This window comes from Echiichthys vipera (genome assembly GCF_963691815.1).
Source record: "Echiichthys vipera genome assembly, chromosome: 13".
NCBI lineage: Eukaryota > Metazoa > Chordata > Actinopteri > Perciformes > Trachinidae > Echiichthys > Echiichthys vipera.
In genome coordinates, this window is record NC_139838.1 from 15,299,739 (window position 1) to 15,314,475 (window position 14,737).

General features: G+C 39.4%; 1 protein-coding gene across 1 annotated transcript in view; it reads right to left on the reverse strand.

The window, feature by feature from the left end:
- Nucleotides 1-9,271: 9,271 nt before the first annotated feature.
- The window catches only part of gabbr2 (gamma-aminobutyric acid (GABA) B receptor, 2), a gene marked incomplete at both ends in the record, with an annotated part of 169,837 nt that continues 164,371 nt past the window's right edge, over nucleotides 9,272-14,737 (reverse strand). The window contains 2 exons of the mRNA XM_083926115.1: nucleotides 9,272-9,437; nucleotides 11,429-11,546. Of these exons, the coding sequence (XP_083782241.1) occupies nucleotides 9,272-9,437; nucleotides 11,429-11,546 (284 nt within the window). The remainder of the gene's footprint in view (nucleotides 9,438-11,428; nucleotides 11,547-14,737) is intronic.

Below are 14,737 nucleotides of genomic sequence, written 5' to 3' on the forward strand. Positions count from 1 at the left end.
AATATTTAGGAGGACGGCATCATTTCATGGAGTCTGTGAAGATAAGAACCACATGTGTAAAGCGGTTAGATTTTTTCAAAAAACAAAACAAAAACATTTTTCACTCTTGAAATCGGATTTAGTTTATCATAATTTTCATGTTTTTAGACCAAAATAGATTATTTCAATTTTTTATACATCAATTGCGGTATTGTGAGCTACAATGAGGTCGTAAAACTAGCATAAACGTGTACCATTTTAACTGTGGGGAGTATTTTTGGTGCTGAAAACTCTTCTGCATTTGTATGATTACAGAGTGGACATGATGGATATAAGCACAAACCAAGCAGGGGTGGCGCCCCTGATGTTCTTGAAAGAGCCACCAGTGAAGTGAGAGAAGGGAAGTGTATTCGAGCAGCAGCAGAGGATGCCAAAATAGACAGAATGACACCAAAGAGGTTCATTGACAAAACATTCTCACACAAGGCATTCTCACTTGTTCTCTTCCTGAGTGCACTCTAAGGCATTCTCATGTTAAAATGTTTTATTTGGAAATCAGCTGTTAAGCAGTAATATGCAATAACATTAAAACCAGTTATTGTACCTGTTGAATTGTGTATAATAAAAAAATACACATGAACGTAAATAAGTGAGGGAGAAGGTGAGGGAGGGGTGGGGTGGAGGTGGGGGGGGGGGACTTCTTTTGAACATGCTATATTATTATTGATTTAAACAGTAATGTTTACACTCATTCTGTTTGTTTGAAGGGATACATTCTGAAATATATACAGATATATTAGTTAGGGACAAAACTATGATTGCCTTGATGTTGTGATCCTAAATATGAAAAATTACTCATCTTACCCCAGTCTCCCCTACTATACCATGACATTTTTTTTTTTGCTCTATGACTCTCAATGAAACTTTTCATGGTTTAACAAATTAAGAAATATGTTACATTTGAATTCTGTTACTGTTAGTTTGCTTACGTCAATTCAACTAATTAATCAAAGCCATTGACTGAATATAACAAACAGATGAAATTAAAATGTGTAAAGCATAGGATCCTACTGCTATGCTAGCGGCTCTGTGAGGCTGTACTTATGCACAGCACTGCTTTAAGCTAAACGCTAAGATCAGCATGCTAACGTGCTTACAATGACAACGCTAACGAGGTCAACAAGGTCTGCTAACCAACAGCTTTCCCTAGAGCTATGCCGCTATGCAAAATATTATTAGTTGATTCTACTTAAGAGTCAAGTTTTGTGTACAATTTTGGTCACAGCCATAGCCCTTTAGTAAATACAATGGTTGTTGCGTTCATACACCAACCTAAAATAAAGTTATAGAAGCTTATATGAAATCCATGTGTGTGTGTATGTGAGTGGCCTTTTTTCTCAATCCTCGGATCAATGCAGCTTAATATGTGCATGTGTGCACGAGTTGGATAAATTGGATGTAGTATGTGGCTCGTGTACTTGCCATTCTCGTCTCGGACCAAGCCTTCATTTCTCCTATTGAGCCATCCCATGTGAAGGAGGATACATAGACACTTCCCTTCCACTGACACCCAGGTCAACTTAATCAACCCGCCTTCCATTTGCACAGCATGATCCCGCTGAGACGAGAGAGAAGGTCATGCAGCATTTACACACACTGGAGTGTTTCTTCCTTCAGAATCAGCTTGGAAAAATCTGTGGCTATCTTTGAATCAGTAAGCAGCTGCATAGGCATACTGGGTTTAAAAGCTTAAGTTCACTTAATTCCTCACGGAGATGTATGAACAACAATTACAGCCATCACAAGGCCATCAGTTGTCCAAAGTCATATAAAGTATCTGTGAGTTAAAGGAGTAGTTCGACATTTTAGGAAATTTCTCTTGCCGAGTGTGAGATAAGAAGATCAATACCACACACTTGATGTAGCTGACTGTGGAGCTAGAGGTGGTTAGCTTAGCACGGCATAAAGACTAAAGTGGGTGAAACAGCTCGAATAAGTGTATTTTCCAAAAGGTCCAACAATTTCTTAAAATCATCAAAAATAGTTGTTTTTCCTTTCATCATTAGGAGCAACACTTTCATATGGTCACATTGTATGTATGTATTGTCACATCATCATTTTATATATTATTCTAAAAGTATCAATTATAACGGCTTTAAAGTTTTGATTCACATAAATCATAAAATCACATTTTCCTATTTGCCTCCGGTGGTGTATAACCAGGGGGCGGCACGGTGGTGGTGGTTAGCACTGTCTTGTCGCCCCGGCGGGGGCCCTTCTGTGTGGAGTTTGCATGTTCTCCCTGTGTCTGCGTGGGTTCTCTCGGGTTCTCCGGCTTCCTCCCACAGTCCAAAGGCATGCACATGTTAGGTTAATTAATCTTAACTAAATTGCCCGTAGGTGTGAGTGGTTGTTTGTCTCTATGTGCCCTGGCATCCTGTCCAGGGTGTCCCACGCCTCACACCCGATGTCAGCTGGGACCCCCGCGACCCCGATAGGGACAAGCAGTTGAAGATAGATGGATGGATGGTGTATTACCATGCAGATAGTTATGTTTTTTTTTCCAGCATTGAAAAACAAAAAATCTTTAAAAAACAACAGTTTTTATGGGGACGATTTCATCAGTAGAAAGTAGTTCCAATCAAAACTGTTCACAGTAAGGTCGTGGCTTGTTTGGAGAGAAAATGGCACTATTTCTTGAAATCAAGATGCTGCTGAATATTCTTCAAAGGTGTCAGCACCACTAACAGAATTCCATTCATCCTTACTGTATTATGGCTGAGACAGAGAACTCTCTTATAAACAATTCTCCCTCCCTAAAGTATTTGTACGCTGTAAGTAACAGCTTTATTAAGGATTAAAAAAACAATTTACTGATGCTTTATAGAAAGTTTTAAACTATTAATGAGAACAACTTTCAGATTGCTAAGTTGGGAAAAATTCCTTTGCCGGTTGTTTTCCTCCTAAGACGGCTGTTGATTTAGTGCTTTGATTTGTAAGGAAGACCCCCCGATGGAGCATTTAGATTATATTCCAGGATGTACAGTGTTACTTACAGCCAAACGACCCAGCCAGCTCCTGCACTGCTTCCCCAAGAGGAACCGCATCCAACAAAAAAGCTCTTACAGCAGGAAATGCACCCACACAGATATGAATGACACACAAACTCAATTTAATTCAATTATTTATTCATAGTATCAAATCACAACGAAAGTTTTCTCATTACACTTTACATATAGTCACTCTATGATTTTCAGAGACCCAACAATTCCCCCATGAGCAACAGTGGCAACAAAAACCTTCCTTTAACAGGCAATGACCCTAGGCTCTGTGGTGGGGCTCTTCCTTGACTGGTTGGGAAAGGGAGAGAAATAGAAAGAGAGAGAGAGAGAGAGAGAGAGAGAGAGAGAGAGAGAGAGAGAGAGAGAGAGAGAGAGAGAGAGAGAGAGAGAGACCTAGTGATGCACAGCAACCAAAGCAATAGCATTAACTATGATAATAAAACAAATATGACAAATAATAATTCATGCCGTGGATATTCTAGAATTATATGAATAGTAGCAGCAATATCAGTAATGATAGAAATATAACTAATAATAATTATAGCCGTGGATATAGTAAAATATAAATAATTGCAATAACAGCAGCAATGATAATAGAAGTTGATAATAATAAAAGTAGCAGGAGGCATCGAGCAGGCATGCTCCAAAGAAACCTGCAAGGCGATAAGCACCGGACTCAGGGGGAGAAGCTTAGTTAGTAACATAAAAAAAGGATTCTATGGAAAGACTGTTAAGTTTTCAATTTCAATGCCATATGCATATTATGAACAATCTGAGTGAAGCCAATCGAATAATAATGAGATAAACGCAGTACTCAGGCTATCATTGTCAAAGTCCACATGGAAATTAAAATCACCTGCATTAATTTATTTATCACATCAGATATAGAATTGGCTGTATTGTTTTCCAGGTTGGGTGTGAAAGACTAAGAACAAGAGTTTCAAATGAGTTAGAATTTAGGTTTGGACTGATAAATGGCTTGAGTCAAAGATGGCTGCAATTCCCCCTTCTCTGCAACTGCCTCAGGAAATATGAGTATTAATAATACTGGGAAAAGTGGATTTGTTTAGGCAACATATTCTTCATGCCAGGTTTCAGTAAGATGAAATAAATCAATATGATTATCTAATATTAAATCATTTACGTACAGCCTGCAGACATGCAAACATATAGTGACACTTTCAGTAAACCACTCAGACACACTCATCCCTTCAATTCTCTTTGCCATTGGGTTCCTCCTTACAGTTCAATTATTTATTGACCTCTCAACATACAAGGTTTTTCATTACAAATTTATTTTCCTTCACAGTGAGGGAGGGCAGCCTGCTCACTGTGTGTGCCAATTAAGATCCATGATGTTGACTGGCCAGTGTGTCACTTGGGTGCACTTCCCTCCATTTTTAGTTTTCTACATTTGAAGTGAGACATCAAAGATTTTTTGACTCAGTGGCAGCATTCTTGACAGTCTAAAATAAACAGTGTGTGTGTGTGTGTGTGTGTGTGTGTGTGTATGTGTGTGTGTGTGTGTGTGTGTGTGTGTGTGTGTGTGATGCTTCTTTCAGTCTTACCTCAAGGACCTGGCAAGCCAGATTAGATATGAAAGTGATTCATCCAGTGAGTAAAGAGTGGAGGTGTTCTTTTTAACTGTGGATGTCTTTGTAGCAGCCAGATTGACATTTATACTAAAATAAATGACACAAATTCTAACAAACAGTAAACATGATTATGTTCTCTTTTTCTTACCAGAACAGACATTTTGTAATGTCACAGTAGGAAAAACACAGGTGTAAGTAACAAAATGAACGGTGGTGAAATTCCATTTAGTTGCTTGAGTTGCAAGGTCCTGCTTCTGGTGATGACTTACTGGGACACTGGGACAGAGGCATGGTTGATGGTATATTAGTAACAATTGTGCTTTTCTATTATGACAAGTCTGTAAATATTTTATTTACAATAATTAAAACTTCTATCAAAAAACTTCTAATGTTCGGTGTTGAACATAGCAAATGGCCACTTGCTAGTGAATAACTAGCTAATTATTTACTATTTTATGGGAGCTCATTGTAGTTTTTACTAACCATACGAGCAGGGCGAGCACCACACGAGCATCTCACCTGACACTCAGTGGAGGTGAAAATACATAAAAAGTAACTTTTTGTAACATTCACTCTGAAGTAGCGTTTAGAAGCAGGTCTTGTTTTGCACAGAGATCTTTACTCATTTTGAAAAAGTTCTGGTTTTATTGTTACTAATAATTATACTGTCCAAATGTTTAATATGAATCTTTACTCGATTGAAGCAATTTACTTAATGTTTTGTAGCTTATTTTATAGTAAAATTGTGTTGAAATGTAGGCCTATGTATCAAATGTGATACTGCAGGTATTTTAGGTCATTTATCTTTCCTCCTTACTTCATTTTCCAAAAAAATGAATTTTTTGGCTATTATTTGATGGTTCAGGCTTGACAGGGTTAAGGCTGCCACTAGATGCTACTGAAGAGCAACATTTTGCTGATTCCACCTTTAGCAACTTTGTAAAATGATTTCTTTATTGATTGACTGCTTTTGAATCAACATTATGAACTTAAACATACTTTGGATGATCACATGAATGATACTGCATCAATGATTCTTTTCAGTTTCACTTTATTTAACGATGATGTGAAAAGTAAAGGCTGTCCATAACATTCAGACAATAAAAGAAGAATGTTATTCAAATCCCCCCATAACAACTAAATGGCTCCAAAAAATGTTCAGGTGTTCCAAGTGTGATACTTATTTTATACAACTTTTTCATACCTATACCTCATCTGTACATAACATAGTTACAGATACTGTAAATTAAAAAAAAGACTTCCAAGTATCGTTGTGGAGTATTCGTGAAATATTCCCTATGTAAAAATGAGAATGTACGTAAAGATCTTTTACATATACATATATATATATATATATAGTTCTCTATTCTTTCTGTAATAAGAAAACAAGTTATTGCCCCTCTTGAACATGTTGCATTTAATGTAGGTTTTGTTTTCCGTTTTAAACTCTTAATTGAATTTAACTCCATGTGATGACACACATCAAACTGACAAAACGGTAACAGTATGGACCTGTGTGTTTTTCCACTAAATATATACGTCATATTGTTATATTTTTGGACATGTATGTTTCGCGCTCTCCAGAAACCCTGATGATGACACATACAAAGATATAATTATAAACGTATATGTCACTTTGATCTGCACACAGAAAAGGTAAAAAGACCTGTGGCAAATACAAACCATCGTCATGACGTCATTTATTACAGGAAATTATGAGCCCTTGACCTACCACAATTGCATTGGAACAACTTTTCATCCATGTTGAAATGAATCTTAAAAGAAAAAAAAACTCAGGGCACATATAAAAAAAACAAAAAACACACCAGAACAATACCTGATGATCTGCATTTGGCATTTTAGAGTCATTTTGTAATTTGGTAAATGCCAGGAGTGGGTAATTAGGATTGATAGTTTGCTACTACTTTCACTTTATTGCCCTCAGTGAATAACTGCTAAACCAGTAGCATATGTGATATGATGATGTTGAGTCTGTCCACTGAGAATCTTGGCATTGACATGTGTGATCAACAGGTTAAAACAACTTAAATCCATGTTTTGTAAGGAAACGTAAAAACCAAATTGTAGGTGAGAGGATGAAACGACAGAGTGGATTTGTCACGACAGTTGCAAAAACAGAGGTAACTCTGTGAATTATACATTTCATTTCATGCCGTCTTGAGAAAGCCAAATACCAAATATTCCGTACATGGACACCATCGTCGGGGTATCAGCAAATTGTACACAATCACATATAATGTAATATATAAAATGTGCAGTTGGATTTTCTTCTCCTGAAGGAAGAACCAACGCTCTGACAATGTCTCTCACTCACTTGTCAAGTGACCGTGTTTCTCTGGTTGGCAAAGGTGCGGGAGAAGCCGTGACTCCTTGGAGGTCTGTGCTCGGGGTTTCCCTGCTCCTGTGCTCAGCAGGGGCTGGAAGGGGAGGCGCTCTCACGGAAAGTCACCCTGATATGTCCGACAGCAGGTGGATCTCTGCTGGCTTGTCTCCCACTTCGACTCTGTATCCTCGACTGGCCTTTTAATTAGAGACCATGTTTATGATCGCAGAGGATATCCACTCCAGCTGAGGCGGAGCTTCCACAAGTCCCACACTGTCCCATGCATTGAGGCATTGAATTTAAATAAATCTATGACATGTTGTACAATTTACAGATGTGTGGCCAATGTTGTAGTTTGCTGGGTCAATGCCAATTTCACCCTATTAATGTACTGTGGGTCCTGCAGGCTACGATATAAGACAACAGGCACAGCGTTCAACAAACGCCTTAAAAACTAAAAACCAAGACACCAATGGTGAAACATATGCTAAGAACAAACCATAAAAAGTCCTTTTTTGTCCGGAGTCCCTGTTGCTTTTCTCCTGCATGAGGACCGTTTTGAAAAAAAAAAAAGGACGACACCGTGTCGACTGTTTTGCTCAGTGCAGCCTTCTTGGACCCAGTTCAACAGCACTGAATTACATTTCCATAGCAAGTGATGTATGTTCACTGTTGCTAAGTGTGAAGTGATTTTTCTTGACACTCAATATGACAGAAAGCCCTGTGTCTGTGCTTTATGCTCTACTACTGTGACCCGCAGTGGTGTCATCACCATCTTGCAACTCAAAGCTACGGTCGGTCGGGGCTTAATACACGACGATCCCGTGTCTTCCTACCGCTCATGGAAAATTCAGGTCAACCACTCAATCCAAACTAGTTGTGGAAGTGGTAGACCTACATCCTTTCCAGCATCACTTCTTCTCACTTCTTGTTATTTCTTCCGAAGAAGTCATTGTGCCCTTTTGCCATTGACATGAACCCCATCACTCGTGCTGGTTAGCTGTGAGAGCTAGCTCAGATGGACATCTTAACAGTCTGTGGAGACCACTCAGTGGGGATCAATATGACCAGGCCCATCACAAATGCCTTGTCTGAAGAGCACCGGAATTCATAAGGTGCTCTCTTGCGATTTAAGTGTATATCTGAATGTGTGCATTTCTTGGCATATAACACACATAAATAACTGTGGAACACTCTTGTGGTGCTTTTAAGCTCTATTTTCTAACATATGCAGCCTTGGAGACCTGTTAAAAGGCATAGCATCAATATTTTGTATAACATGCTTTCTGAGGACATATTAAGCAAGTTGTAAATTATGAAAGGCCTATGTAAAGTCGGATGTGAAATCTCTGATGAAACCAGTGGTGCAAATTTAGCAAAGTGGAAAAAAATAGCCGCGTGCGTCTTACTCCAAGTTTGAGAGTCGGGACCTTGGCGCCTTTTCATGTTCTGTGACTCACAAGATTTACTGTATCTCACTTTGCTGCCCATAAGCTAATTTATCAACAGTTACACAAACCAATTCAGATTTCTTTCTTGTGTGTCTAATTCTTTGTAGGGTGCCATGTCATGATTACTTGTCTTGGTTTCAAGCTCTACACTTAGAACCCCTTTAATTGTCCATTCACAGCATATACAAAGCTTACAGTACATCAAAGTCAGAAATGATGATATTTACATGTCTCCACGAGAATGAGAAGGGGGCGGGAAGTAAATTAGATGATTTCTTTTCGTTGGGTTTTGTAAATTCCACATTTCCACACCGGTATCCAGTCACTGAAGCAGTGAAATACTCAAGTTAGATGACGAGCTCACGCGTAGCCGCGAGCACATACATACAACAGATAAGGAACAGAAACAGACAATCCCCTCTGAAGCAGATAAGGCTACACGTCAGGTCAGGGCTCGTCCACTGCTGTTCTGCTATTGGGGTGTCAGTGTGCAACTGCGTGTGTTTGTGTATGTTGACTGTGCATATGTGCATATGTCTAGGCAAGGGGAGCAGATAAACAAGTGGACATTGCTGTGAATCATAGGAGTTTGTAAGGGTCATCAAGTGCCCACTTTGTCTCCTCCCACCCCTTCCTGACTGAGGGTTTCAGTTTTCAAGAGAGGCTGGGGTGAAGAGGTCCGAAGAGTGAAACTCGCCCCCCCTCCCTCTCTTCTCCCCCTGTCCTCCTTGTTCTGAGACAAAATACGCACATACGCTGACGATATCAGTCTATTTGTTGTAGAAAAAAGAACCATATATGTCTCCTCTGCAAAGAGCCAGGTGGGGGAGTGAATGAAGCTCACAGGCCAGAGACCATTACACGGTAGGAGGGGGGCATGTGTCTGTGCCGTGGACTGGAACCAGGGCTGCCGTTTGGGCTTGTGCAGCTGGCATCAACCCCTCCTATGGAAGGTAAGTAGGCATGGTGCAGGATGGGCAGCTGCAAGGACAGTCGACGTTGTATGCTGCAGATAGAGAAGAAAGTAAGTACACTTCAGTAACGTTTATAAGTATAATTTTAAAGTACTTTGTAGATTATGAGTTTTACCAACCCCATTGCCATTAATTAAACATTAATTGTTGGTCTGTGACAGGATGGAAACTCTTGTATCCCGACATAAAAGTTGGAAGCGCTAAACTCCCATTCCTGAGCTCCACATCATTACTTTTCACCAGCCTACAAATGCACAAAACTTTCTGCATTGGCTTTTCACACTTTTAATGTAAAAACACTGCAAAATCCAATCTGAATGTGTTTATTTGGGATACCAGGTTAGATTTTACATTTACTACATGAAATCAGAAAAGATTATGTTTTAAATATGAACTACAAATATCCTACCATATATAAAATAGTCAAACTCTGCACCAATATGCCCACTTGTTATCAATATTAAACACTCACCTTCAGTATTTTATTTATTGTACAAGAGACAATGGTTTGGTGGGATTCTACCACAGCCCATAAATAACACATGTAGTGGCCCAGTTTACGATTAAGATTGTCACAATTTTTATTCACCACTGTAAATGCTGTATCAATGTAATCACACCCAGCTACAGTGACAAAACTGGACAGGATAGACAGGCAAGGTACTGTTCACACAAGCCCTCAGCATTATTTTAATTCTTTTTGCTTGTATTCTTTAGCATCCTCGTTCCCTTCTTCACTTCTTCTTACTAAACCCCTAATCCACTATGCCTCTCAGCTTCTGTGATCATCTGACAAAAAGAACATTTCATGCTTCCGCCTGTTTAGACTAGTTTGCACACTACCTTGCCAGTGCTAGCGTCAAAGCCAGCCGTTTGCAAGAAAAACTGCAAAACCAAATGCCAGTTATGTAAAAATTAAGGGTGGGGGGGGGGGGGGGACCCAGGCTCATTCAGTGATAGACCTAGAAAAATGTCTTAATTAGGTGAATGTTGAAATATTAATGGTCCTCAGGCCTAGTCAGTCATCCTGACCTGTTCTTTTTGTGATGGAAACACAATCTCCCATGCTAATGAAATAAGTATTATAACTATTTGATCTATTAACACAGACAATCCATTTATAAACTAACACCTGGTGTGACTTTTTGTCAGCATTCGCCATGTCACAAAGTGTTACCATTCGTCCTCCTCTACCTTTACTCTCATCATACCTCTTTTCTCACTTCTTTATATTTGTCTCTTCTTTCTCTTCTCTTTCTCTCTTGCTGCCTCTTCATCTCTCTTCCCGCCATGTGATCAAACATTTATGCAGCATGGGAATAGCTCCGAGTGTTCCTTTACTTCTGTTCTCCTCCCTGTCTATTTTCAGAGCTGCTTCCAATGCGAGCTGTAAATCACTGGTTACATAAGCCTCTGCGAGTCTCTACCTCTTTCTTTCTTTCTCTCCTCCTCCTAATCTATGTCTCTCTTTCCTATCTAAACATCCACCTCCTGTAACTGCCCTCTCTTCAATATTTTACCCCCCCCCCCCCTTGTCTGCTGTCTCTCCCTTCTTCATCCGTCCTTCTACATTTTGCATTTTTCGACTGGGTGTAGTTAAACAAGCTTGGGAGGAAGACCTCTCAATGATGCATGACTGGTTAAATGAATGTAGATTTTTCTTAGACCACCTTGTTTAACAAGTTGGTATTACCAATCAATCAGCTGCATGTCTACGTGTGTATACTTTACAAACACATGTGTTCATGTTCATATGTGTTTGACTTTGAGTATATGCTTCGGTAAGTTCACCATTGTGGGAGAATACATATACACACTATGTGGTCATATGGATGTTGATGTGCGTGGGAGAGAAAAGTACAGAACCGGTCCATGCTTTCATAGGGCTCTGTTGCCAGAGCAACCGCCTGAGAGCTGCTGGTCGTTGCGTTATGTGTGACGTGTAGTCTGATGAGACAGCTGACAAGACAGAGGGAAGGGGAGAGGGACACGGGGGTAGAGGTGCTGAAGAAGGAGAGCTCACTGTTCAGGCGAGTTGATATCCTCCAAGGGACCTCTGTTTATTCTGGAAGGATCCATGGAGCCCCACTGTGCCTGAGGCTTCTGCTCCAGGTGGTTCTTCAGTATCGACTTCTCTCCATCTGCATTGAAAACACATGTAGGTGTCATACAAAGCTGTTCCAGGCACATGACACATGACAATAAGGGAATTTTCAGAACAGCCTTTGGCCCCAATACAGGAGTGTGGATCCACATTTGGAATGTGCCTCTTGTTTTTGTGTAGTTACTTTGATCCTACCATTCAAAAAGCAAGACTGGGTAGGGTGGCCTCTAGCTTAACTGGTAGTTCATGCACCCCATATACTGTAGCAACCCCCCCCCCCCTCCCGTTTTCCTTGCCAACAAATAGCTAAAAAACAATACTGGGTGCATGTCATGCCAATATGCATCTACTAAATGAATGGATTTCCTAGTTTGAGAAGGTTTGGAAGCAGAGACTTAGGAGAGCATTAATGCAAGAATGAAAAAAGAAAGAAAGAACCCTCATACAGAGAGGAATGTGGAGGGGACAACATGATTTCTGCATTATCCGGATGTTGCAGAGGTAGAGCTTGAAACACAATAAGATTTGTAGTAAACAACACTAATAGTTTTCACAAATTATGTACCTGGAGAGTAATGGATCGATCTCCCCACCCATACAGAATTTTCTCTCCAGTTGTCCCAGATTTCCCAGCATGTGCTGACCTGATTTACTGATCATAGCACTCCATGCCCCGATTGGACATCTGAGCTTGCTGAACTAATTTCGAGCAGACTAGTTTTCTTTGCATTTTGAAAAAAGCCTAACCTTGTAGGTCTCAGAGCTGTGCTACAAGCACAGACACGGATATTTATACACATCATTAGGGATTCAGAATATGTGTTCATGCCACAAAGAAAGTATTAAGATAACAAGCCCAAAATTTTACTGCACAATAAGACATGTAAAGTTTTGAATGTGCAAATGTGTAGAATAAGAATCAATAATGTAAATGAACTTGGGAAATCTTAACATCTGTTCATTGCATACAGTACATTGTACAACGTTTTTTAAAAAAGTGATACTTTTTCTTATAGGTCCCACATTATGGAAATTTTCAGCTTCAACAAGTTGCTTGAATGTTGTAGACACAACTTTGTATCTATAATATATCTTTATCTATATTGTCTGTCTGAATATACCTGATTCACCTTCTGTCTGAAATGCCCCGTTTTAGTACCTGTCTCTTTAAACCACCCTACATAGAAAACCCAGTCTGCTCTGATCGGCCAGTATTTTCTACATCTATGCTCTCGGTGTCTCTGCACTGTCCCTGCTGCTGGGGAATGACTGTAACAGCACTGTATCAGTACTTTCGAAATATATGTAGTAGAGTTGTGACATCACAATGGTACAGAAGTCCTGAGGGCTAATTTAAAGACACAGTTTCTGAATATTGTCTGTTTGCATTTCTCTGTGGATTGAGTGTTTTAATACTTTCACAGTATTAATATAGACCATGGACCTGCTTTAAAACTCACATTTTACAACATTGTAACTTTAAATTAAATTAAGTTGTGAGCACTAAGCTGCTGCTTAGTTTACCTGTATCTTGGGTTGATTATAATTAGCTGATCTGCAGTTAATGTCTTCAACAGTACATCTGCACAAACAATACAAAATGTAAAGAACTTGCTGCTGTTTGGTAAAAGGAAGCTCAAACGTAACGTAACAATGAACATTGACCTCTAACTTCTCAGCCTAAAATCAGGTCTCATCTGTCAGAAATCTACACCTTAGCTGTTATCCACTGGTGTTCTCCATCATAAAGACAGCCGCAGAGATAGAGAGAGAGAGAGAGAGAGAGAGAGAGAGAGAGAGAGAGAGAGAGACACACACACAGACACACAGAGAGAGAGAGAGACAGAGAGAGAGAGGGGTGAAGTGTGTGTCGCTTCTCAGTGAGCGTAATCGTTGTTGACACGGCGTTCTACTCTTATTCACTCATTCACGGCTCCCAATACATTCAGACCAGCTCTCTAATGAATACTGATGACTGCAGTTAGGAGGCGGCGATGATGATGACTGTCAAGCCCAAGCAGATTGAGGCTGGGAAAAGTTTATATGCTAGTGATCTTTAAAGGAGGCTTAATGACCTGTGATTTTATTTCCATTACGTGTGTCAGATTGACGTTTGTGAGCAGCAGCTAATGTGCTGTCTCTCTTTCTCCTTCTCTCCTCACAAGATCGTTATCGTGAACACTTCAATAACCTGGACTCTAATACATTTTTGTGTGAATAAAAAAAAATGAATAGATATGGCGGTCTGTCGTTGAATATGAGATTCTTGCTTCGAGAGAGCTTGTAAGGCTCTCCTAAGTTTTACTTCTGTCTGACACTTTTATAACATTATTTGATGACCAGGATGAGCAGGAATAGGCTTATATAATGAATAATGATAATGATTCCTGTGCCCCAAGCAGAAACTGAATTATTTAAAGTGCCAACACACCCCTAGAGTTCTCAAGTGGAATCATTGGCGCTGCTGTCTTAAAAAAATCTGTCTGTTGATTTTCATATGAACGTGAAGATTGATTAATTTAGACTGGCTCTCCAGTAATTGGATCCATTAGTTACTTCATATTTTCAGCAACATTGCTACCACTAGCAGACTGGCTATTATTTACTAATTTAGAAATAATCCCATTCCCTATACACTTTGATCCTTGTTCATGCTAACTCAGTTGACAAGGGAAAGGTGAAAGTATGTGTTCCTTTACCCAACACAGGTTTGTTAATATGACAGTATTTAGTAATCTACAGTAAAGACAGATATAAATTGTTGGTCACCTTACATCTACTTAAGTTACATTTGTTCAATAAAAATATATCTTTTCAAATGAATATTTACACAAAAAAATAGTCTGGCTATATTTGTCAGATTTTAGGGTCTTCTACATCTGTGCTCTTGGTGTCTCTGCACTGTCATTGCAGCCGGGGAATGACTTCAAGGCACTCATCTGCTATATATCGTATAGTTGAGACGTCACAACTGTATCGAAGTCTCGACGGCTTTTTTTAAGGCACAGTTTCTGAACACGGCTGTCATTTCTCTGCGGATTGAGTGTTTTGACAGTTTCACAGCATTTCTATAGCACAACAAACTGCTTAATAATAACAAAAAGAAATGGAAATCTCACTTTTTACAATATGAGACCTTTCAGATGTCTTGTAAAATCTTTCAAATCATTAAAGAATCTCATGACTAACCAAATGTGATGCTATTCTGGTTTGGATCGTTTAAAGAAT